This window comes from Caloenas nicobarica, chromosome 27 (genome assembly GCF_036013445.1).
Source record: "Caloenas nicobarica isolate bCalNic1 chromosome 27, bCalNic1.hap1, whole genome shotgun sequence".
NCBI lineage: Eukaryota > Metazoa > Chordata > Aves > Columbiformes > Columbidae > Caloenas > Caloenas nicobarica.
The window spans coordinates 2,739,637-2,764,419 of record NC_088271.1 but is presented as its reverse complement, the minus strand read 5'-3'; the positions used below and the strand labels follow the sequence as shown (position 1 = coordinate 2,764,419).

At 46.3% G+C, this 24,783-nt stretch overlaps 2 protein-coding genes across 3 annotated transcripts; one reads left to right on the top strand and one right to left on the bottom strand.

Annotated features, from left to right (window-relative positions):
• Positions 1-1,125: 1,125 nt before the first annotated feature.
• UPF1 (UPF1 RNA helicase and ATPase) lies at positions 1,126-20,188 on the top strand. Of its 2 annotated transcripts, none has more exons than XM_065652411.1 (24): positions 1,126-1,642; positions 5,702-5,844; positions 6,269-6,358; positions 6,884-7,051; positions 7,957-8,137; positions 8,721-8,882; positions 9,020-9,104; positions 9,301-9,399; positions 9,595-9,703; positions 9,960-10,119; positions 10,242-10,360; positions 10,635-10,799; positions 11,023-11,137; positions 11,313-11,456; positions 11,895-12,108; positions 12,279-12,396; positions 13,321-13,477; positions 14,481-14,623; positions 15,313-15,487; positions 15,976-16,057; positions 16,577-16,738; positions 16,919-17,136; positions 17,538-17,660; positions 17,772-20,188. In XM_065652411.1, exons 1-23 carry the CDS (start codon positions 1,418-1,420, stop codon positions 17,655-17,657), a joined length of 3,354 nt encoding a protein of 1,117 aa, XP_065508483.1. In that variant the 5' UTR covers positions 1,126-1,417; the 3' UTR covers positions 17,658-17,660; positions 17,772-20,188. The 2 variants fall into 2 exon arrangements, with proteins under 2 accessions (XP_065508483.1, XP_065508482.1); XM_065652410.1 differs by having other exon boundaries at positions 9,586-9,703.
• Positions 20,189-21,065: 877 nt separating this feature from the next.
• On the bottom strand, positions 21,066-24,772 carry GDF1 (growth differentiation factor 1). The gene is made up of 2 exons (XM_065652776.1): positions 24,121-24,772; positions 21,066-23,141 (listed from the first exon to the last, which is right to left on the bottom strand). The coding sequence occupies exons 1-2, from the start codon at positions 24,404-24,406 to the stop codon at positions 22,306-22,308; spliced, it is 1,122 nt and encodes a 373-aa protein (XP_065508848.1). The 5' UTR covers positions 24,407-24,772; the 3' UTR covers positions 21,066-22,305.
• Positions 24,773-24,783: the final 11 nt, after the last annotated feature.

The following is a 24,783-nucleotide window of genomic DNA, read 5'->3' as shown; positions in this document are numbered from 1 at the left end:
CTGACACGCCTGTCAGCCCTGACCCTCAGCACTCATTTTAAACAGGGACATGGGGTGGGTAGGCCACAAAACCAGCACCAGGTACACGGGGACTTCACTGGGGGAACCGCACATCCCCTCACACCAACAGGTAACACCGCAGGGCTCCCCTCAGCACCACAGCCCTGCAACCCACTGGACCCTCCCCACCAGAGCCCCCCTCATCACCTCCACAGTGGCCAGCGACCACCACAGCCCCTTTCGTCCTCCAGCCGCCCCGCGGCCCTTTATCGCCTCAGGGCCCGGCTGCCCGCAAAGAATCACAGAATGTTAGGGATTGGAAGGGACCTCAAGAGATTATTTAGTCCAATCCCCCAGCCAGAGCAGGAACACCCAGATGAGGTTACACAGGAAGGCGTCCAGGCAGGTTTTGGATGTCTCCAGAGAAGAAGACTCCACAACCCCCCTGGGCAGCCTGGTCCGGTGTTCCGTCACCCTCACTGAGAAGAAGTTTCTTCTCAAATTTACGTGGAACCTCTTGTGTTCCAGCTTGAACCCATTACCCCTTGTCTTACTGTTGGTTGTCACCGAGAAGAGCCTGGCTCCATCCTTGTGACACCCACCCTTTATATATTTATAAACATTAATGAGGTCACCCCTCAGTCTCCTCCAAGCTGAAGAGACCCAGCTCCCTCAGCCTTTCCTCATAAGGGAGATGCTCCGCTCCCTTAATCATCTTCACGGCCCTGTGCTGGACTCTCTCCAGCAGTTCCCTGTCCTTCTGGAACTGAGGGGCCCGGAACCGGACACAATATTCCAGATGAGGCCTCACCAAGGCAGAGCAGAGGGGCAGGAGAACCCGCCATTTCCGCCGCACCCCGCTCTTCCTCCTCATCTCGAAGACCGATTGGCTGGTGGAGCAGTCAGTCAACACCAGGCCCCGCCCCTCCCCGCAGGAGGTCTCGGGGGCGCCTCTGACAGCGCCCCCCCCCGCGAATCCCCCTTCGCGCCTTTCGCCGAGGCCACGCCCCCTCCGCCTGCCCTCCCCAGGTGTGTGCGTGCTACGTCACCCCTCCCACGCGTACGGGACGTGCTGGCGTCGCCGTCCCTGCGTGCGCTCCGCGTCACCGCTCCTGGCCTGGCGCGCGGCGGCAGCAGCGGCCGGACGGTTCCGCTCGCAGCGCCTCGGGGCTCCGCTTCTCCGGCGGCGCCCGCCCGCCGCCTACGGCCGCTTCCCTCCGCCGTTGGTTCCGGCCGCGTGGGGCCGCCCGAGCGGGGGCGGCTGGCGGGCTGGTTGGTGGCCGCTTAGGCGCGCGCGGCCTGGTGCGCACGGCGGATCCCGCCGCTCGCGTAGTGCGGCGCCCGGGCTCCCTGAGGTGAGGCCCGGCCGGCTCGGGTGTGCGGGGAAGCGCCGCTTCTCCTCCTCGCCGCCGCCGCCATGAGCGTGGAGGCGTACGGCCCCAGCTCGCAGACCCTCACCTTCCTGGACACCGAGGAGGCCGAGTTGCTCGGCGCCGACACGCAGGGCTCCGAGTTCGAGTTCACCGACTTTACTCTGCCCAGCCAGACCCAAACGCCGCCCGGGCCCGGGCAGGCGGGGCCGGGACAGGGCCAGGGGCCCCCCGGAGCGGGGCAGGGACCGCCAGGACCGATCGAAACACAGGTGAGCCCGCGGCCGGAGGCGGGGGTGTGGGGAGGGGGTGTGGGGGGGTCAGGGCGGCTCCGCCACCGGGGGGAGCGGGGAGGTCCGGAAGGGGCGGGCGGGCCCGGGCGTGGGGCCGCCGAGGGGAAGCCCTGGGCGGGCTGCGGGGTTTGGCGCTCTGTCCCCGGTTCGTCCACCCCCCCCGGATGGGGAAGTGGAAGCCGCGTGTGGTTGCTGGGCTGTCCCGTGGAGGCCGCGGGCTGCGGAGCGGGGCCGGCACAGCCCTGGGAACGCGGGGAGAAGGTAGAACTTGCGGCCGGTTGCCGGCTGGTGAAGCCGGCGGGCTCTGCGGTTGTATCGTGACAGTTGCGTGACGTTGAAATGAGAAATCGGAAAAGCGTATGGGTGTCATTTCGGTTTCCCTTTTTAAAACAGCTGTGGCGTTTGGTTATCAGAAGCTGAGTACTGTGGAAATTCAGTGTTGCCTCTTTTAATTTCTTCCTAGGACTAAAAGCAAAATATACCCTTTTTTTTTTTCCCACCCTTTTCTGCTCCACGGTTGCTGGGCTGATTTGTTTTGGGTTTGTATGGGAGTGACAGGTGATATGGCCTGAGACTTCAGTTCAGAGGTCTGGTTCCTCATAACTTAAGAGCAGGTGATTATTTTTTTTTTTGCTATAGTCTGTTGATGGTTGCTACATAAATGACACTTAGATTGTGTTTATTTAACGATCCACATAAGTGGAAGGAAAGGAGGAGCTGGGGTTATATGCTCACAAGCGAAGTGTTGCAAATGAAGATACTGCTTGTCACTGTGCTGCATCTTGACTGTCTGCAGTAAAAAACCCAAACAAACAAAACCAAAGAACTCTGTCAGGTGTTTTTTTTTTTAAAGTCAAACTTTTCTCCATTTAAAGATCATGGAATATTCTGTTGAGTTTCATTACATATAGATAAATACCTATGTGGTTGCATTATTAAATGTTTCTACATTATTAGTTTAAAGAGAAGTTGAAATGCTTTACATAAGTTTTTAATCCTGAACCAAACAGTTTGAGTGGGCTTGATTTTTTTTTTTTTTTTTCTTGTAAAACCTGATGTGTTGGGATCTGTAAATGTGGAAACAGAAGCAAGTGAACTGAAAACAGGCCGATGTGTCTGGGTGCTGACGATCTACAGGTGTGTGGTGCAGGACTGAGGGAGGTGTTATCCCAGCTGGGCCGTATCTGGTTTATCCCAGGACAAATTAAATGACTTTCTGGTGTTTGGAAGTGCCCAGCATACAGCCTGTGCGGGGGCTTGCTCCAGGTCGGTGTGTTTATAAGACAGAATTAGAGATGTGACCACCCCGTGGGCTGTTTGTTTATTTTCTGTTTGCTTATTGCTTTTGAATTTGGGTTTGGCAGACTTTTTCCAGTTGGAGTGTTGAGATACCAGAATTGTGAAGTAGTAAAATAGTGGCTGTGTATAGCCAGACTACATATTAATTGATTAGAAGACAGTTTTAAAAATCTTAGTTTTTAAAGCTTTAATGGATTGCGATCATTCCAGAACTCGCAGTAGAGAATATGTGGCTAAAAGAACCACCTCAAAATAAGCCTCATAAGCTAAAAAAAACAGAGGAGAGGATTAATTTCTCTTTTTTTTGTCTAAACATGTTGGAAAAGCCTTTGAAGTAAAAAGAAAAAAAGTACCTGGAGAGCACATTCAGGTATTAGTAGGTCTATAACCAACTGTCCTGGCAAGAAGGGATATTTCTTTTTTTTTTTTTTTTCCTTTAATGGAGTGTGTTTATGATGTTTCCGCGAGCTCTTGCGGTCATCCTGGTCCTCCTTCTGACTCTAGAAATGTTGGTTTTGGGGAGGGTAGGGAGAGGGAATGGACCTGTTGCCACAAGAACTCTCACAAGTGGAATAAATGTCGTGTCCTCCTGAGCTGGAGTGCAGCAAACCCCAGATCCCTGGATCTGTTTAGACTTGTGCATCTCAACGGTCTCACGAGTGATAAGATCAGAAATCGTGCGGTTCTTAAAGATTCTGGGGAAAATTTTGCTGCCTCGAACAAATAATTTAAACTTGTTATGTCCTTTGGCAGGGAACATACTAAATAATAACTTCTAGGGCTCCAAAATTGATCACATACATTTTGCTTAATTAAAGGTTGTTGTTGTGATTATAATTAAAGCTACTTGAATTAAAAATATATACGTATATTTGCAGCTGATAAACATTGGAGGTATATACTCTGCTGTTCATATTCTGGTATCTTTAGTGTCCTGGTATTTGAAAAGATTAGTTGAGCATTACAGAGCACCCAGATTGTTAAGAAAATGTGATTGCTCTAGCCGGTCTATAAGAGCTTCATTTTCCCAATGTATATTTAACGAATAGTTTAAGAGGATGTTGTTACAGTTGATTAGTGTCCAATTGAAAAAAGATAATGAGGGGCTGGTAGTGCAGGAGCAATGCTGTTTTCAGAAAACTATGTTTCCATTGTTTACATATAATTAAAATCAAACATAGGAATAGATTTTTTTTTCCCTAAATATTTTCAGATAAATTCTGATTTTTGCCTTAATTTTTCACTTTTCCAGCCAAGGACTTAGTTTGGATGATGAAACAGTCGCATGCCCAAGGAGTCTGTGTTGGCCAAGGCACATGGTGTTAATGTGTTTGGGTCAGCCATGAGATTTTTTTTTTGGTCTAGACTATGGGAGCTGGATTTAATTTCCAGTTCTGCCAAAGACTCTTGTCTTAGCAAAGACAGAAAGTTGCTCATGTCCCCATCTGGAAATATGGCCGGAGGTGGTGTGGGGGTGTGTGTTCTCACTAATATCTCCTTCCTTATTTTGAAAGGGAAAACAGAGAAGTATAAGAGATGATCATAAAGCATGGTAAATACTCTATAGCTTTAATGTAAAGAATCTATAAACAACAAATAGTTGGGTTATCCATGCAAGTCCAAAAGTGTGTATATTTTTTTTTTCCTAAAGCAAGAGGGAAAATTACGTGAATCAGGCCAGTGTGACGGGTGGTCCCGTGGCTGCTGTGTTGTGTTGAAGTGCATTGCCACAGTTGATGGGACTGTGATCTTGTAACAAGAATATTCTTCTAGCAAAATACCTACTTAAGTGCAATTATTTTTCTTGTTCCAGCTTGAAATGTACTGCTTTAATGTTGAACTCCATTAAGTGGATGTAGCTGCATCCACCTGTGGATCAGCTGCTGATGTGGGTGGGGGGCGTTGGCCAGAAGTGCTGTGAGAAAATGAGACAATGATATTTTGTTCTCACTGATTTGAGGACTCTCTTCCATGGTTGGTAGAAGCCATTACAAAAATTATATCATTTGGTTCACTGTTCTGTAACTCACTTCCCCGGACCTTTACTGTTGTCTCTCTACCAGTATTTTAGAGGCCAAAAAAGGAGCGAGGGAGGGACCGGGACCTTGGTGATGGTTTTGGAGCAGTTCAAACTGCTGTAGCTGTTAAACTGGCTGTGCCAGAAGTTTCAGTCAACACTTTGAAAACAGAGAAGCCCCCCCCACTCCCTTATACAACAGTTGGCAGTGCCAGATTTTTAATAATATGCACATAGGCTTAACATCACAGTAGGTTTTTAGAACAATAGTTGAGTCACTTCCTCACTGTGTGCCTGCCAAGGTCTGGCCTCCCTGCTGGATTTTGGAGTCACAGGTGACCTCATTCCTGCCCAACTCTGGGTAGGAGCTCCCCAGGGTGTAATAACGCTCACCTGGTGCACAAGTACTAATAGCTTGCAGTTGTTGTAGTTTCTTGGTTTTCAGCCTTTAATAAAATTGTAAAGCTTTTTTTTTTTAATGTTCAGCAATCCAATTTTTTTATGGCGACCCAAAAAATTTGATTAACTTGTCAGCTGCTGTGTATAATAATGTATTATTGCTCTCTGGAACAGACTGATCAAAATGCGCCTGTGAATGCCTGATATTCCTGCTTTTAAGCAATTCAGTTTAACCTAAGGCTTTGAAATTCCACCTGTTCCATGATCAGTTGGGAAGTCACCTGCTTTGGTTGTATCACTTAAGCACTGAGCTTGTGTTTCAGGTGAACGGACCTGATGGCATTCTGCAGAACGGAGCTGTGGATGATAACGTGGCAAAAACCAGCCAGCTCCTGGCAGAGCTGAATTTTGAAGAAGATGAAGAAGACACCTATTACACAAAGGATCTTCCTGTGCATGCTTGCAGGTAAGACCTAATCTTTCCCACAGGCTTATTTCCAGAGGGCAGGAGCGCTTTGTGTGAGTGAAAGGTGTGTGCTTAGAGGATTTTTGGAATTTGAGAGCCACTTCCTTGCAGACAGACACTACTGTTAGGAAAATGGTGCCCTCTGGTGAGCTCTTGTGTGTTGTTACAGCTGCCATGTCCAGTAGGTCTGTGACCTTCCTTTGGGAATCGAAGGCTAAACCAGCTGAGGGATGGGGATGCTGGGAAGCGTTAAAATACTTGTGACTCAAACAGAAATTTAGCTCATGTTTGGTACTTTCACCAACACTTGTGTTCCCTAATTTTCACTTCCCCTTATTTTTGTGCGCTACTAGGTAGTTTAAATCATGTATTTGAATTTTCCTATAAGCACAAACCCAATCACTTCCTGTTTTTTTAATTCCAGTTACTGTGGTATCCATGACCCCGCTTGTGTGGTTTACTGTAACACCAGCAAAAAGTGGTTCTGTAATGGGCGTGGAAATACATCTGGCAGGTAAGCAGTCAAATGATGGAAATGAATGGTTTAGAATGTGTTTTGAAGCGGTGTAATGGCTGTGACTTATGTTTTGGTGATAGCTTTGCCACTGTTACTAACTTAGACCTTACTAAGAAAGACTTAGACCTTGATCTCAGCAAAACTTGAAACTTAAATTGCTTCAGTGAAGTGAGCTTGCCACTTCTTCTCCCATCCTTTATTCCTGCAAGGCACAGCAGAACTGATGCTTTTGACCTATGGAGCTTTGAGAGGCTGCTTTCGATTACCAGTAACATAAAAACAAGGGATTTTTACACATTTCCTATTCTTTTACTCATCTACCTGAAACCATTTATGCACTGAGAAACCATTGAAGCTGTATTAGCAGTATCTTTGATGAAAAGAGCAAGATCTTACTGATATCTGCCACAGCATAAATAGATTTTGTTTGTGTCTTTTAATAAGTGAGTTGATATATTAAGTTAGATCTAAATCTGATTTTCCTATTAACTTCACATAAATGTATGTCCTCTCTGGTTTCAGCCACATCGTTAATCATCTTGTGAGAGCCAAGTGCAAAGAGGTGACTCTCCATAAAGATGGACCTTTAGGAGAAACCGTCTTGGAATGTTATAACTGTGGATGTCGTAATGTGTTTCTCCTTGGCTTTATTCCAGCTAAGGCAGACTCTGTGGTGGTTTTGCTGTGCAGGTGAGAGAATGCCTTTGTTGGCACATTCGTGTCAAGTCTCTTGCGTAACCTCCTTTCTGGAGGGCAAGGCTTGCTTTCATTTTGCACCAAAATATATTTTATACTCTGATTTGCCACCGTTTTTCCTTTATGTGATCGAATGGGGCTTTGTGAATTGCATACAAGTAGATAATGCAATGAAGAAACATTCTGTTATGCTGGGCAAATGTCTGAAGTCTATAGGAAAGTATTTCTCCCAAATGAAGCGGTGCTTAATGGAAGAAAGGTGGTTTTTCCCCTTTTGTTAAACTGTGATTTTCACATTTGGAAAAATAACAGATCAGTTGAGGAAATTACCCTGGAGCTGCCCTGGAGTAGTGACTCTATTACACAGTATATTTTTCTGTCAGCTTGTAGAACCATTTCAAGACAACAGTGAATTGGAAATTGTTCTCTGGAAGATTCTATAAGAAATCATGATTTTTATAATTGTATGTGCTTTAACTGCTGTCACTTACCATGTATTTGACAGCAGAAGGTGTGTTTCTACAGAGTGAGTCCTTCTATTTGTTTAAACAGATGGGAAGTAATCCCAAGTGTTTTCTGATATGTGTGTGTAATCTTAATGGACTGTAACCACTTTCAAACATGTCATATTTAAGATATTAGATGCTGGAACTTTCAATTCTAGAAACACCCAATAAACGCTACCTATGATACTGACCCTTCCTAGTGTTGAAATAGCAAATAATAGGAACTAAAAAATTAATTGGCCCAGCAGTCTTGGGTTGTTCTGTTTTTTCCTTTTAACGGAGATACTTGAGTTGTTTCAAGAGCACGATAAACCTATTTTTACACTTCACACAGTAGACTTTTTCTTACACTTGTCTAATTTAATAATATTTTTCAATATTTTGGTTGTGCAGGCAGCCATGTGCCAGTCAGAGCAGTTTAAAGGATATTAATTGGGACAGTTCTCAGTGGCAGCCTCTCATCCAAGATCGCTGTTTCCTTTCGTGGCTGGTAAAGATTCCATCTGAACAGGAGCAGCTGAGAGCACGTCAGATTACAGCTCAGCAGATTAACAAACTGGAAGAACTTTGGAAGGTATGTGCTGCTTTTGAAATACTGGTTATATTTTACCAAGTGCAAATTTTTTATTTTTATGAAGGAGGGACAAGACTGGTTTTAGCAACTGTGTAAGGCGGGGAATGTATTTAAATCACTTGCAGTTCAAATATTCCAGATTTGACAAGTAATGCAACAGAGAATTGATCAAAGGAGTCAGAGGATGGTTTATCAAAGTAGGAGAGTTTCATCCTTAGGTTCTTTAGCTTTGGTCAAGTTGCATTGTTGCGCCATCTGAAAAAGCAGCTTTCCTGCCTCATACCAAGTCTTTCACTTGTTTATTCTTCACATGATGACTAGCTGAGTAGGGAACTGTTAGTCCACACTTGGTATTCAGTTATTGCTTTTTGAGAGGCTTTTATGTACATCCTTTAATGCATAACAAACCTGACTGGGTGTGAGTGAGCACAACAAATGTCGTAGTGTTGTTTTAAGACATTGTCGTACCTTAATATAACATCCTGTAGCAGTGAAGCATGGTATTATCAGTCCTGTCGCACAGTGATTGTTACTTGTTTATGCTTAAAACTTCGAAACAAAACGTTTGTGCTTTAAATTCTAGGAAAATCCATCTGCAACCCTTGAGGACTTGGAAAAGCCTGGCGTTGATGAAGAACCACAGCATGTCCTGCTGAGATACGAAGATGCTTATCAATACCAAAATATATTTGGTCCTCTAGTGAAGCTCGAGGCAGACTATGACAAGAAACTCAAGGAGTCTCAGGTAATATACTTGAAACATGCCTGTTTGAGGGGACTTTGGCCAGTTCTTCAGTATCAAATGCATGGTGACTGGGGTAGTTGACAAACAGCTCTTTAAGAATGTAATAGATGCTTTTGTTTGTTTGTTTTTACCATTAGACCCAGGACAACATCACTGTCAGATGGGACCTGGGCTTGAACAAGAAAAGAATTGCTTATTTCACTTTGCCAAAGACTGATTCAGGTAATGATGGCTTGATTGTCTGTTTTATCTGATTTTTTTTTTTAATTATGATTTTTTTCCTTCTGGTGAATAACATCAGTGTTTAAAGAACTGTGATCATCTAGCCTGGGATATAAGATAGTACTATACATTTTCTGTGTTGGGGGTGATTGGTCTTTGGTGAATATTCTGAGAGCATTTTTTCCTTCCTTTGTAGATATGCGTCTTATGCAAGGAGATGAGATCTGCTTGAGGTATAAAGGAGACCTGGCCCCTTTATGGAAAGGAATTGGTCATGTTATCAAAGTTCCTGATAGTATCCTTTACTTAGCGAGCCTTCAGGAAGGCTTGATTCAAGGTTGAAATGTTTCTGAAAAAATCACTAAATGTGTATAAAAGTAATTTTGAGATAATTTTAATTTGTCATGGGGATCTGCTAAAAAAAAATCAAAATTGGGAAAAATAAAATTCAAATTTTTACTATAGATTACTACTTAACGAGGTTCTACAGATTATGGTGATGAGATAGCCATTGAGCTGAGGAGCAGCGTTGGAGCGCCTGTGGAAGTTACTCACAACTTCCAAGTGGATTTTGTCTGGAAGTCTACTTCGTTTGACAGGTATTGGGAAAGCACGCTGAAACTTGCCAGTTGGTGATTTTTCTGGTCCTAATACTTTGTGGTATTGATGCTGGGGAAAAACAAGATCTGTTATTCTTGGAGTCTAATTTTTGTCTCAGCTCTGTTAGTATTCCCAAAATATACTTTAATTTGTACCTGGTGTCTGATTAACCTTAGTGTAGAACGCTTGTGGATATTTATATTTGAGGTCTTACGGATACATTGGGCTTTTTTTCCTGTCCTTCCCTCATTTCAGGATGCAGAGTGCTTTAAAAACATTTGCTGTGGATGAGACTTCGGTGTCTGGGTACATCTATCACAAACTGTTAGGTCATGAGGTAGAAGATGTAATTATTAAATGCCAGTTGCCAAAGCGCTTTACAGCACAAGGACTTCCTGATCTCAACCATTCTCAGGTAACCTCTTCTCCTTTTTACTGCACACAAAGAATATGATAAAGGACTTATGAATGGAAGTTGAACAGCTATGTAACTTCTTATGCATTGAATGCTAAATAGAAATTTAAAAAATTTTATAGGTTTATGCTGTGAAGACTGTCCTGCAGCGTCCTCTGAGCCTTATTCAGGGTCCCCCGGGTACTGGAAAAACAGTGACATCAGCCACCATCGTCTATCATCTGGCTAGACAGGGCAATGGGTAAGAACTGTTCTCTCTAAATCTTAATGACATTACTGTATTAATGGTCAAAGAATCAACTTGATTTAAATTAAAATCATTTGTATCTTTGAACTAAAAAGGCTTTCTAGATGTATATGTATATTATTCTGGAAAGACTTGTGCTTATTTCCAAAAATATTTTTCCCCAGCATATTTTTTAGGGGATGTGTCGTAACACAATTCTGATTTTGTTACAAGTCTAGAGGAAAAAAGTTTACAACTCATTGAGACTTTTAACTTTATTTTTTTCAAGGCCTGTGTTAGTCTGTGCTCCCAGTAACATAGCTGTGGATCAGTTGACTGAGAAGATCCACCAGACTGGACTGAAAGTGGTTCGTCTGTGCGCTAAAAGTCGTGAGGCAATTGACTCTCCTGTGTCCTTCTTGGCTTTGCATAACCAGATCAGAAACATGGATAGGTAAGAAATTGGGGGGGTGACAAGGAAACAAAAAAACCAGCTCGAATATTGTGATGGAAACAACTGGTTAACTGTGTAATGATGACAACATGTATTTGCTTGATGTCATAACTTTTTTTTGGTTCTGTACGTGTTATATTTAGTTTTACCGATGGGTTCCACTGTAATCCTGAAAAGTTGTTAGTTAAGCTGTAAAGCAAATTTCCTTTTTTTTTTTTCCTAGCATGCCAGAGCTTCAGAAATTGCAACAGCTTAAAGATGAAACTGGAGAACTGTCATCTGCTGATGAAAAACGTTACCGTGCACTGAAACGAACAGCAGAGCGGGAATTACTTATGGTAAAGTTCCGTCAGTAATAGCAGCTTAAATAATTGCCTTCTCCCACTTGAGGCTCAGTTGCAACTTGCTGGTGGAGATCAGAGTACAGTTTAACTTTTGGGGCGTGTTGAATACTCTTCCTTGTAAAAATACTGTCTATTGATATCCTGAATTTCCATTGCATTTCTATCTCAGAATGCAGATGTGATCTGTTGTACGTGTGTGGGAGCTGGTGATCCAAGACTTGCAAAAATGCAGTTCCGCTCCATCCTGATTGATGAAAGCACACAGGCCACCGAGCCGGAGTGCATGGTGCCCGTTGTCCTGGGAGCAAAACAGGTAAGAGCTGTGGGATTTTGTTAAAGAGAATAGAGTTCATAAACAGAGGAAGTAACATCAAGCAGTAACGTTCACAATGTGGGCGCATAGGGATACAAAATCCTTTCATTTCATGGAAGATGCTTCCATAATATAGACCCAAATGACTGTATTTTGTGATAGTCCTGTTAGTTTTCTGTTTCCATGGCATACACTTTGCCTGGAACATGTTGGTCCTGTTGGAACAATCTGGAGGCTGAAGAAGATTTTACTCAAAAATGATCAGCTGAATATCTAGTTGACGCTAAAGGTTTTTAAGCCTTAGGTTAGATCTTGAAGCTTATTACAAATCAGACTGATTAATTCCACATATATATTAAAGTAGGATATTGCTGTCATTTCCAGCTATTGAACAAGCTTCAGCAAATACCAACTGGGATCAAACTTTCTTTTCCACAGCTGATTCTTGTTGGTGACCACTGCCAGCTGGGTCCCGTTGTGATGTGTAAAAAAGCTGCCAAGGCCGGGCTGTCTCAGTCGCTCTTTGAGCGGCTGGTGGTGCTGGGGATCCGGCCGATCCGCCTGCAGGTGCAGTACCGCATGCACCCCGCACTCAGCGCCTTCCCCTCCAACATCTTCTACGAGGGATCACTCCAGAATGGTGTCACTGCAGGTGAGCAACAATATTACTTCTGCAAATGACTTTTTAAAAAATTCATTAAGCATCAAAGGAAGGATTATTTAATCTAGATGAATTTTTTTAAAACTTTAACTGCACTTAGGAGTGGGTGTTCTTGCTAGTAAGGCAGCGCTTTTTTTATCCTCTGTTTTTGTGCTCTTCAGCGGACCGTGTGAAGAAAGGTTTTGATTTCCAGTGGCCCCAGCCAGATAAGCCGATGTTTTTCTATGTTACACAAGGACAAGAAGAAATTGCCAGTTCAGGCACCTCTTACTTAAACAGGTAAACAAAATTCAATGCCGAGATATACACTCCCAGCATATCTCAAATGTAAAGGAGATTGTTAAACAGGTCTGTTAATAACCCTGTGACATCCTTTGGAGACAGTCACAGTTAATGAAGTCAAGGGAAAGGGCAGTATACAGTTCCTGTATGGGAATTTCATTTTCTTTTTTCCATCCCTTTTTTCCCTGCACATTCCAACTGTTTTTTCAAAGAGTGAACTTAAGACGTTTTGCTCCTTTTGGTCATATGCATTTGTTCACGTTCCTGGAATCGAAACCAGACCAACTTAGGAAAACTACCTGCTGCGATATTTTTAATCTCTGCCTGTTTCACAAACAGCATGTGCAAGGCCATTGAACGCGACAAGCCAGATTGCGCACAAACAAATGGCACGATAGCTGGCTGACAGGGAGACTGGCTTTAAAAACATTCTATATTTAAAACTTTAAGATAAAGCAACTGAAGGATGTGTTTGCACAGCAGGCTGGAACATTTGTGATCTCACTCGAAGTAAATGTGTACATTTAACCCTGCTGAGAAGTTCCATTTCAGAATGGTGGCCACCATGAATTTTATTGCTCCAGGAGGCATAGTTGTGTAGTTCTGAGAAGGTGGAGGTGTATATTAAGCAGAAACTTCTGTTATTCTGAGACATTTTTTTGAGGTGCTGGCATTTGCCTGTATTCTTGTTGTCGAGAACACCTCTGCATGGCCCAACTCAGGAGGCGATGGTGGGGAATGTTCCTGCAAAGCTTAAGCCAAACTAATGGGAGCACTTGAGCAATGCAGTGTAAAATTGGTCTTTTTCTTGAAGCAGCCTTTCTGACAGAATATAGCTTCAAGTTTTTTAAACCCACTAACTTGCAAAAAGTTCGACCTAGTGCCTTGATTCTCCTTAGGTAAATGAATCTCTCTTTCTAGGACGGAAGCTGCCAATGTGGAGAAGATCACTACAAAGCTCCTGAAGGCTGGTGCCAAACCAGATCAGATTGGCATTATTACACCTTACGAAGGTCAACGATCCTATCTGGTGCAGTACATGCAGTTCAGTGGTTCCTTGCACACGAAGCTCTACCAGGTACAGAGTCATCGCATGAATGAGAAACACTTGGATGCAGAGCCGCTAGAAAAGTCAGATATTGTGAAACTTTGCGATTTTTTCATTTTTGCTCTGCTTTCTTAGGCATCAGTCTGTGTTTAGTAATTTTAGAGTGCTTTAGATGATTGTAGTTAAAATAGACCAGGGAGAAGAGTTCAGGAGGTATCTAATGCCAATAAGTGTCAGGAGAGCAGTTGGCCAGATAAAGGAGAAAACCCTGTAAAGGTCTCTGAAAGGAAGATTTCAGTGAGTCCATCCTCTGAGGACTCATTGAGGCACAGAAGGGAAAGGTCATTAGTGCTTCAGCTGTGGAAAAGCTTCAGTCAGCTTGGGGCTTCAATAAAAACATCAAACCAAGAGACATGCAGGAAACCAAGCTCCATAAATTCTTATGGTCATACTATTTATTTGCTTGGGAATATGTCCTCCCATCAGTGGAACTGCTCTGCCAAACATCAAAATTTGTTGCTACAAACAAGGCAGTTGTATGTTTAATATAGCCTGTTTTGCAATATTGAGAATTTGGGCAGTGTTTTCACTGAAGGAAGACTTGGTGGAAATAGTTTTACTTCTGCCAGGAATGATCTGTCCCTCTGATTCAGGTTTCTTGGTAGCAAGGAGTAGCAGAGCTAATTTGGACCGGTCTTACTACGAGGTTTTGGAATAGTCAGAAGTCTTTTTGGCAACATACCTAGAAAAGGGATGCTTTCCATAGTGCAAATGCCAGTTTGGGGGAAATATGAGAACCATAAAACAGTGAACATAAAAGTAATTTGTCCTAAACTGAGACTGTCTGTTCTCCTTTAGGGAAACTGTTTAGCGACCAGTGGAATTATCGAATCATTCTTCGTTACAAAAATAACATTTTTCTCAGATGATGGGAACTGCATATGCAGGGCCAAACCGCATTTTGTAATGCCTGTTGGTGGCATAACTGTTTTGCACTGTGCTTCCGTGATTTACGTGTTTTCCTCTGTTTCAGGAAGTGGAAATTGCGAGTGTGGATGCCTTCCAGGGACGAGAGAAGGACTTTATTATCCTTTCTTGTGTGAGGGCCAACGAACACCAAGGAATAGGGTTTCTGAATGACCCCAGGCGTCTTAATGTAGCTCTCACAAGAGCAAGGTAAAGTAAAATTGGGCAAATTTGTATCTGTTCCAGGGTACTAACTTGGTGTGATAAAGCGCTGAAAGTGTCTGACTAAGGAAAGGTCTGTGTTTGGTGGGCAGCAGGACCATTCCCACCCACTCTAAGGGAGCCTCAAATCATTTCCACAATCCCTACAATTTACAAGAGCAATTTCAACCTAATCACTGTTACCATTTGGCATCAGGAGTTTGTAGAAGCCAACGTGTTGTTCTCCTGTGTTTGCAGGACAGAACTCTTCCCCTCAGCTGCTTCTTTATCCCCTCCAGCAACCATTTTTTACCATTTTGCTTCTCTTAATGGATGTGATGACTTGGGAAGGGCGATGCGGAATCCACGCTGTGTCGGTTGGCTTCCATGGGTTCAGGCTTTCAAACCAGTGCGATGCGGCGGCTGGTTGATCACGCTGACGCGGTTGGCAAGCCTGCAGAAGGAAACTTGTGATTATTGAGAAACTTGCTGCAGCAATCTCCTTGCAAGTGTTTTGTCATACTGCAGAAACCATCCGCTGCAAACAAAACAGTTGCATCAGGGTCTTCTCCACCTCTTGGGCTTAAGTACCTTGATTTACTGCGAAAGAGATTGACTTAAAGGCTGTTCTGATGCTAATGGGCAAGACAGCTTGATTTTTAGTCAAAGTTCATTTTGATTTCTCTGCTGTCGTACAGGTACGGTGTAATTATTGTTGGGAACCCAAAAGCGCTGTCTAAACAACCCCTGTGGAATCACCTGCTGAACTACTACAAGGAGCAGAAGGTTCTGGTGGAGGGACCACTGAACAACCTCCGGGAAAGCCTCATGCAGTTCAGCAAGCCCCGCAAACTTGTCAACACCATCAACCCCGTAAGTCGGCCTCTCCTGTCTCTCAGATGTTTGTGGTGTGAAGCAGTTGGGGGTTGATTGATCCATTATACATGGATGGAATAAACAGTCACCCACGTACTCTCACACACCCATAACTTCCCGTTTTTGTTGCCAGCTTAATACGGCGTGATCCGAGTATGTTGCTTCTCCAGCTGTTTCTAAGCTGAGCATTTGTAGAAAAGCCTTTCTAGTGCTTTATTTTTTTTGTCTTTATTTACTGCAAAATTGTCTCACAATTTGAGAGAGGCTGCCTGTAGAATCTTTTTTTTTTTTCCTTGTTGTCATGATGTAGTTGAAATGATAGTTGGATGTTTTCCATCTATTAAAACTGGATAGTTGCCTCAGCACTTGTGGTCTTGCATGATCTGCGGAGTTTTACTGGATTTTTACCCAAAATAAGTTAGACTGAAATTGCAGTGCGGAGTTTTCTGTGCAAAGGCTTTGTCTAACTCCTCTAATGCTTCCAGGGTGCCCGTTTCATGACTACTGCCATGTATGATGCACGGGAGGCGATTATTCCAGGGTCTGTCTATGACCGGAGCAGCCAAGGTAAAGGAGTTAATTTTGACAACACCTCCAGAGAGTTCTTTTTTCATCCCTGCCTAGTCCTTGGGGTTTGCTGTCTCATAGACTTCAAACTTTTAAATGTTTGAAGAGCCACTACAGAAAAAATATGGAATTTAAGAACTGAAAATGTTCCTGATGTGTCTAGATTTTGCTCTTTATATCAAAGCCCCTATGGTCTAGCTCGATGTATGCAGAGCAAGTGAAAAATGAGGGAGGAAGGGAGTGTGTGTGAGTGTGAGCATTTCAGGAACCTTAAATGGTGCTGCAAAACAGTAACCGAGTGGGGATGAACCTGTTAGATGAATCTCCGAAATTTTCAAACGTGGAATAAATGGTGAACTAGAAATACTGGTGGCTCTTGGCAGTGGTAGCATCGTCCTTTCAATTTCTGGCTCCGATATATCCTGTTCACGAGACCTCCCATTACTGCTAAAAGCAGGAATATGAATTGGTTTTTAAATATTCAGGATGTCTGAAATCTCTGCGGCTTTTCCTCCCCAGGGCGCCCGTCCAACATGTACTTTCAAACCCACGACCAGATCGGGATGATCAGCGCTGGCCCCAGCCACGTCACCGCCATGAACATTCCCATCCCCTTCAACCTCGTCATGCCGCCGATGCCGCCACCGGGATACTTCGGCCAGGCTAACGGACCAGCTGCAGGTACGGGGGCAAAATGGTAGGAAAAACCCCACATTTTGAGGTTTGAAGTGGGAGAACAGTTTTTGCTACTCTTGCAGCAGTGCTGGTGAGCGCAGCGATCAAGTCTTTATAGAAACGGTTATTTCTCACATTTGCACGTGTAAGATTTCTCACTGTTGGTTGGAATAAACGCTTTTCTAGGACGTGGGGCTCCAAAAGGAAAGACTGGTCGTGGTGGGCGCCAGAAAAATCGTTTTGGGATTCCTGGAACTAGTCAGTCGAACCTTCCGAACAGCCAAGCGAGCCAAGACGTGGTGTCCCAGCCGTTCTCGCAGGGCCCCCTGACTCAGGGTTACATCTCCATGAGTCAGCCCTCGCAGATGAGTCAGCCCGGGCTCTCCCAACCAGAATTATCACAGGTGAGCTGTGCGAGATGTACAGGCTGCTCTTTTTCCTGGGTTTTATGTCAGTGATCTGTGTGCATGCACGTCCTTGTTTCCTAGTACTAAGGAAAGTGGAAACTAAAATCATTTCCAATGACTCAGCCACAGCATTTCATCCACCTCCACTTGGTGGACTCTAAGTACACTCAGGGATTTTAGTTTTGGTGAAATGCTGCATGTTTGGACTCAACTCAGGCCTTAACTTTGGAGTGCTTGCCTGTTCAGCAGCCAACAAAAAAAGAATGGCAAAAAACAACCACACAAAACAAAATCTGTCAGACTTCGTCATTAACCTTGGCTGCCAGGTGTTCTGCTCTGCGAAGGAACACTTGAGCTTGATAATGAGTTAGAGGTTTAACACCCACTTTCATTTTCAGGACAGTTACCTTGGTGATGAGTTTAAATCTCAGATTGACGTGGCGCTGTCACAGGACTCTACTTACCAGGGTGAACGTGCGTATCAACACGGCGGAGTGACGGGACTGTCACAGTATTAGAGTGTAAGGCACCCGAGGGTCACTCCTCTGCTTTCTGCTCCCCAATTTAAGTTCATAAACACGGTATTTGTCTTAAGAGTGATGTCCCTAATGCAACTGTCGCTTTGCTTTCAGGTTGAGGAAGAAGAGCTAAGCTTGCGTGGAGCTTAGTTCATCAGCATTTTATTCTGGGTAATAAAAAAAATAAAATAAAATGGATACCTGTTTTCCACTGCTAAAACTGAAGCACCACTGTGTGAGAGCAACAGGAGAAAGAAACCAACCAACGGAGAGGAGAGAGAGAGAGAAAGGAGCGCGCGAGAGAGCCCACTGCTAGCTCACTGAGACAAGGAGACTGACCGAGAGGAGAGAGAGCACCGCCGGACTGGCTGGCGCCTCCCTGGGACGCACCTCACCCCGAAATGAGTGGTCAGCCGAGTCCCTGCTCCCCCAGTCCAACCAGCTCGAGAGAAGGGCCTTAAGCAGGTTTCACTTCATTCCACACTTCTCTTTTTGCGAGCAGGGCATTACCTTTCAGAGCAGATGGGGAGAGGAAAACCCTCATCTCAGAGTTGTTCTCGTTTTCAAGGGGTACTATATTTTAGCAGTAACTGTTTACACTTTAGAAGCAGAGTATCTGAGAGAGAGGGAGAGTTCGGAAGCGACAGCGAGCCAAGCAGAAATCCAGCGGCACGTAGCTGATGCTCAACTCTGAGATGCAGGTTTTGTTGTCCAACACCGGCTCTGAAATCCTAGTGTCATCGTGTCGCCCACATTCTGAACGGGTCTTTCGTGACAAGGTGGTTTAAAAGAGATTCTTTCAAAGGAGCGCTGAATTTTTTAAGAAGTTTGTCTCTGAATTCTTAGTGGTGGACCTGGGAGATCCTTGTTCTGAGAAGCTTTAGAAAAAAGTTTAAAACAAAACTAAATTAGAGCAACCAACCTTGAGAACTTTCAGTGTGATTTAAAAGTTGCAGCAATCAGCCTCTTCTTCCTACATTGGATAGCAGTTAGAGTGGAAGGAGCCTGCGCGCTCGAGCAGGAGGGTTTCAAAGTGTTTTCTGTATGCTTTAATTGGCAACTGTCTGGACTCTACTCTGTGAAAAACAAGCCTTTCTGTAAGATGAACTTTGCGCTTGAAAAGGGGATGGGTTCCTGTGCCCTTCGGCCCTGGAGGAAAATGATGCTTAACAGGCCTGCTTTACTCGATCCCGCAGATCCAGGGAAGAAGTAGTGGAAACTGGGGATTATATTGGTTTTGAAGTAAAAGATTCTACAATGTTACTGAAGCAGGTTGGAAAAAAAAAACCCAACAAAACATATGGACAAAGCAGGCAGTTGTTGGAAGGTGGCCTCTGAGAGCTGGGTCTAATTAGAGATAATGGGTCAGGCTTTGGTGTGGCTCCTTCGGTGATTACCACAGAGAGCTGAAAGATTCAGGTGTGGAAAAGCAAACCCGGAGCCGATGTTTCAGGTAGTGGACGCGGCTGCGCCATCAATGCTGGAAGTCAGAACTGAACACAGCACAGAAGAGAAGCCATCCAATTTCTAAGTTGTACCCGTGTCTTAAGTCATATGGGAACACTGGGAGCATTTTATTTCTGTCTAAACCTTTTTAGAAACAGCGCGGAGAACTTAGAATTCCTACAGACCCATTTTTATCAGATCCCTAAATTAGACTTAACCTCTACCTCCTAATTGGCAAAGATCAGTAGAGTGAGATTCACTAACCTGGGTGTTTTTAAGCCGGAATTAAGTTTAGCTTTATACTCAAAGGGCTCCAAGTGTTTCTAGTCTTTTTTTTGGGGGGGGGAAACTCAAATACCTCTCATATGAATGTACTTAAATGACATGAAACCCACTTTTTGTAACCGGGGGGAAGCCCTTTCATTCCTGTCCTTTCTGTAACTGTTGACCCGCTTTCATAACCTGTATTTGCTGTAGTTTTTCAGGAGTGTCTCTCCCCCAGTGCAGCCCTGGTGCAGCAGTACCCATGACCTGTGAGTAGCCTGCACCCAAACCCGGAACAGGTGTTCAACATTTGCGTTCAGTCCTGCAGCAAATGTAGCTCGAGAACTGCAAAAAGAAACTTTCCAGAAATGAAACCCATTCTTTTCTCATAAAAAGCCTCCAGAGTTTAGACTTCTAAAATGTGAAAGAATGGAGACACAGGCCACCTTCCTTCCTTGTGAGATGGACTGTTTTATTTATTAACATTGCCGAAGGGCTTTTTAATTTTGTTTTCCTGCTGTAGGCTGCGTAGTTGCGTAGACTTTTCCGCTAGGTTGAAGCTGTAACCCTCTGTGCAATGCAATCCATTGAGTAACATACCCCCTCCTCTCCCCAGCCCTTTCTTTCACCACGGGAATGCTTGCCTCTGCTTCGTGCTGGTTTTTTCCTTTGTAGCAGTTAACTCTGAGTTTTATAAATCCAGACATCAGTGCTAGCACGGTGTTAACTTTTGATTTTTTTTTTTTGTCTCAGTTTGTTTTAAACCTGTTTGTCATCAATAAAATATTAATAAACAGCTCTTGCATTCAAGGTGGCCCCTACCTTTCAATGATGAAACCATGCAACATTCATTAAAACTTAGTCTGATTGTATAAACTTCAAGTTTATTACCTTTTTTTTTTTAAACACAGACTAGTACAAAAGTGGAGGGTGTGCATAGCGGACATGGGTAAGCAAATGAACTGTGAAAACTGTTAAATGCCTCCCCTGCTAGAGATGATTCTGAGCAGCAGGAGTGACCAAAGGCTGGGCCCCCCTCCTGCTGCAGGAAACACAAAAGTGGCTTTTACCTGGTGTAGGCGCTGGCTCAGCAAAGCTGAGACCACCCCAGGTGTGGCTTAATGCCTGCTGCACTATGGCCACATGCTTTAGGCCTGGTCTTAGCACCCCTGTGTCCATTAGAACATGTCCCCATGTCCGGTCATTGCTGTCACCCACCTCCCCTTGGTGCTTGCAGGGGGGACAGTTGCCCCCCAACATAATACTTTTTTTTTTTTTTTTAATCTTGCCCATTTAAATATGAAATAAACAGCTCCTGCTTTAGTTAAGTCCTACACTAAGCCCTTAAAACACTGAAGTGCTTCAAGTGGGTTTTGCAGAGCTCAGGTTTACCTGCAGGGTTTTGCAGAGCTCACTGCCTGTCCCCAGGGGGAGATGGAAACGTTTTAGTGCAGGACACAACTGTCCCTCAGGCTCCTCCAGTCTTGGTCCTCAGCTACACAGTGCAGGGGCAGCAAAAACTTGTGGAGACACTTGTGCTGCAAACCCAACAGTGGTTAAACCTTCAGTGCTCGGTAATACTTCATCAGACCTTGAAGACAACACAGCATCAGTACAAAGAAAAATAACAACAAAAAAAATAATCTATGCTATGGTGTCAGGTTCATAGTTTAAAAAAACCCAAAACAACACACCAAGCAACCTAGAAAAAAATTCAAGTCTAACACGGATTTCTGTTCCCTCCCTGCCCCCCTCCAAAAAAAAAGCAGGAAAGCCAAAATGCCTTCAGGAGCTTCAGCTGCTTTAACCCAGGCCAGCACACACCTGGAAGGGCCGAGCAGAGCTGACAAGGTGGGAGAACAGCAGCGATTCCTCCAGCGGGATCACCCGCAATGGCGCAAAGTTGGGTCCATTCGGCACTGCTCGTGTTAGTGGCGTTAAACACTCGCTACATGCACGGCCATGCTGCTGCAGTGGGCTGGGTACTGCAGCCAGCACAAAAACAAACAAAGAAAATAATAATTAAAAAACCCCACAACGCAACAAATTTAAAAACAAAACAAACCCCTAAACTGCACAAGCACACGAACGTGTCAGGGCTGTGTCACTGTGGAGCTGCCACTGCCCGACACTCAGCTGCTGTCTGGCTCCAGCCCTGTCCTGCAGCTGCGGGGAGGGACCCTGGTCTCATCAATTTGCAAATGAGGTAAATTAATTACTGACTCACAGGAACAAGATGCCACTGACTCTGCCCTGTCCCCACCTCTGCATCGGGGCACTGCATCCCCCGCTTTACCCAAACCATCTGTGGGCAGCGATGTCCTCCAGCGATGGCCTCCACCTCCATGTCACCAACCGTGCGATAAAACCAGCAAACGAACCCGCAGTGAGAAGGGACAAAGTCACACAGAGCCACCACTCCTGCCGTGACACCATCAGCTCTTCCCGCAGCGGGACCGGAGCCACTGTGTCACCTCCTCCTACTGCAGCAGAACCCTGTGCCCAGGAAGCACCAGCAGCATGTCACCAAAAAAAAAAAAAAATTTAATTATTTTTGCACTGAGAAAGCTGCGGTCAAAAAAAAGCCAAAAAGCACAAGCCCTGCTGCTGCTCTCTGGAGCAGCACACAGGGTCTGGGATTCACAGCCTGGTGCCCCCGCTCCTCGTGGAGAATGGGACAGAAAACCAGCATCAGACTTGATCATAATCCCAGAATAGTCTCCGGCTGCGGCAGACGGACACCTGCAGCACCAAGCATGCAGCCACCGCTAAATCGCAACTCCAATAACCATCCCTTCATGCCCGACCTCACCTGCACGTGGGGAACTCCAGCAACGCACCACCAGGAACCTCCCCGAAACACCAGCACAGAGGGGCTTTAACACACTCGGATTTATTCCATCAACCCCCGCAGCGCACGCAAGCCCCGGCAGCTCCGCTACCTGCAGCCGCACTCGTCCACCACCATGTCCTCATAGTGCCGCAGCACCACGTTGTCGTTGTTGTCGTAGTAGAGAATGGAGATGGGGGACAGCCTGACGGGGACGCAGCAGGGCTGGGGGGTCCCCTCGGGGTCCAGCGAGTGCACCATGGTCTGCAGGATGGCGTGGTTGGTGCTGTTGAGCTCGGCGGTCAGCGGGAAGGGACACTCGCCCAGGCAGTAGTTGGCCATGTAGCCCTGCGGGGCGATGATCCAGTTCTCCCAGCCCACGTCGCTGAAGCTGATGTAAAGCCGCCGGGGTTTGCAGAGGTTGCTCGGCGTGACGGGGGGGTGCTGAGCGCTCCTCCTCCTCCGGGCAGCCCCGCACTGCTGCGGGCTGAGGGTCACCACCAAGAGGGACGTGGTCAGGAAGGAGTCGACGCTGGCGCAGACATTCCGCAGCCCCTCGCTCGCCGGGGCCGACGCGGCGTCTCCGCCGCTCAGTGAGATCTCCAGGATCAAGCCCAGATTCCTGCTGTGCGTCCTCCAGTCCTTCGCCACCCCGGTCAAGTTGAAGAGAAGCAACTTGTGCAGCTGCGCAAAGGACTGTTCCACCAGGAGCTTTCGGCTGCGCTCCGGGGACGGCATCCCCCGGAGAGACATCTGGGAGCTTTGGTAGAGCCGCAGCTCAAAAACCTGCCGCCGGCTGGAGGTGTGGTAGGAGTTGTGGCTGAATTTGATCTCCAGCTGAGCCATCGTCAAACTCTCGCCCTCCTCCAGCACCGAGAGGTTGAAGTACAGACGCTTCTGCAGACACAGCAACCGCTGGGGCTGCGCGCTGTGAATGAAGTGGCCTGGCAAAGAAGGAGAGATAGAGGTGGTGGTGGTGGGAGCCTGTTGCGCTGAGCAGGATCAGCTTCCCAGGGCTCCAGCTTAAGCTCTTGGCTGCACAGCAAGAAGATGGGACTGACAGAGCCGAGGACGCCCACAGTTGTTAGATGGAGGTGACAATGACGCAGGAAGGTCTATTGGCCTGACGGCGCAGCCTTCAGAGAGGGCTGGAGGCACCAACGCCAGCCTGGGCTCCAGCATCTCCTCTACTCAACATCTTGGCAAGTTATTTTTCCCCCAGTTGCAAATATCTCCCCCTGGTATGGGGGGGTGTTGGGGTGCCGGCTGTTTGGGGTGGAGGGGAAAGGAGGGCAAATAGCAGCAAAATTTCAGAGCTGGGCAGCTGCCGATTGAATCCAGCTCTAGGTTTCCATTGGAAACCCGGAATGATGAGAGGAGCGAGCTCCGGTGTTTCCAGACCGGGAGGACACCGACCAAACGGCTCCCACGTAACCGAGAACGGCTCAGAGAGGCCAGAGGCAGCCAGATGTGCCGCGTGGGCAGGCAGAGGCGAGGGGACAAACAGCAGGAGGGGGGGACGCAGCCACACGCGTGAGTGTCGTCCCGTCCGGCCCGGAGCTGCGTGCCCAGGGGACAGAGGAGCCGTCACCACGAGCCCAAGGGGTCAAACCAGTCACCGGGGCTCAAACCAGCATCTCCCGACTGCTTTGGGGCACTCCAGGGCAGATCCCGCCACAGCTCCACCCCCTCCCCTGCTGCCTCGATTACCGACTTATTTCTGAACTGTAAAAAGTTATCGACAACACCCAGAGGGTCCAGAGTTTACACCGCAGTGATTTGGAGACCGATTCTGGCCGCTGCCCCCCCAGCCCGTCCTACCGACACCCAAGAGACAGAAAAGGAAGAACTGGAGCCAAGTCTCTCAGCCCAGAGAGCAGAGGGGCTTCCAAAAGACAGGACCAAACCACAGCCTGTCTGTACCTTGGTCAGCGAAGACACGGATGATGTTCCCAGGGACGTTAAACTCCTCCACCCTACAAGCATCCGCCGGGTCTTTGTTTGGAGCAGGCAGCGTCTTTCTCTTCTGGAAGATCCGCCAGAGCACCGAGGGCACGGGAATGGGGCTTTTCGGGCTGGGCTTGGCACTCAGACCCAAGGATTTTAACAGTAAACTTTCCTGCAAGCTTAACTCCATCCCCAGAACCGCGCTCAGGAGGACCCAGGCAAGCCCGGCCCTAAAGCTGGGGAGCAGCCGCATCCTGCGCATCCGCTGCTCTCCTTCCCCAGACAAAGAGCAGCCTGGGCTGGGGACTAAGACAAGGGGCCAGGGGGGTGTTGATTGCCTGATTGGAGCCTTTGATCTGGTTAGTGCTCAATTAGCACAGAGGGATTCCCGGGATTGGGCAGAGGGTGTGAAGGTCCCTCCAGGACCTGTTAACCCTTTGAGGCAGCTGCCCCTTCCCGCATCTCCGCACCATCCAGGTCCAACAAAGTCCTCGGTGGCCGGGAAGGACATAAGATTGATCTCCCTGACATAAAGACGCCAGCCAGTCAAGCGCTGCTCCCATCTGCTGTGGACATCCCACCCAGATCCAGGCGGAGACCCAGATCAGGGTCCCTTCTCCCAAATCACTTGGGTTTTGT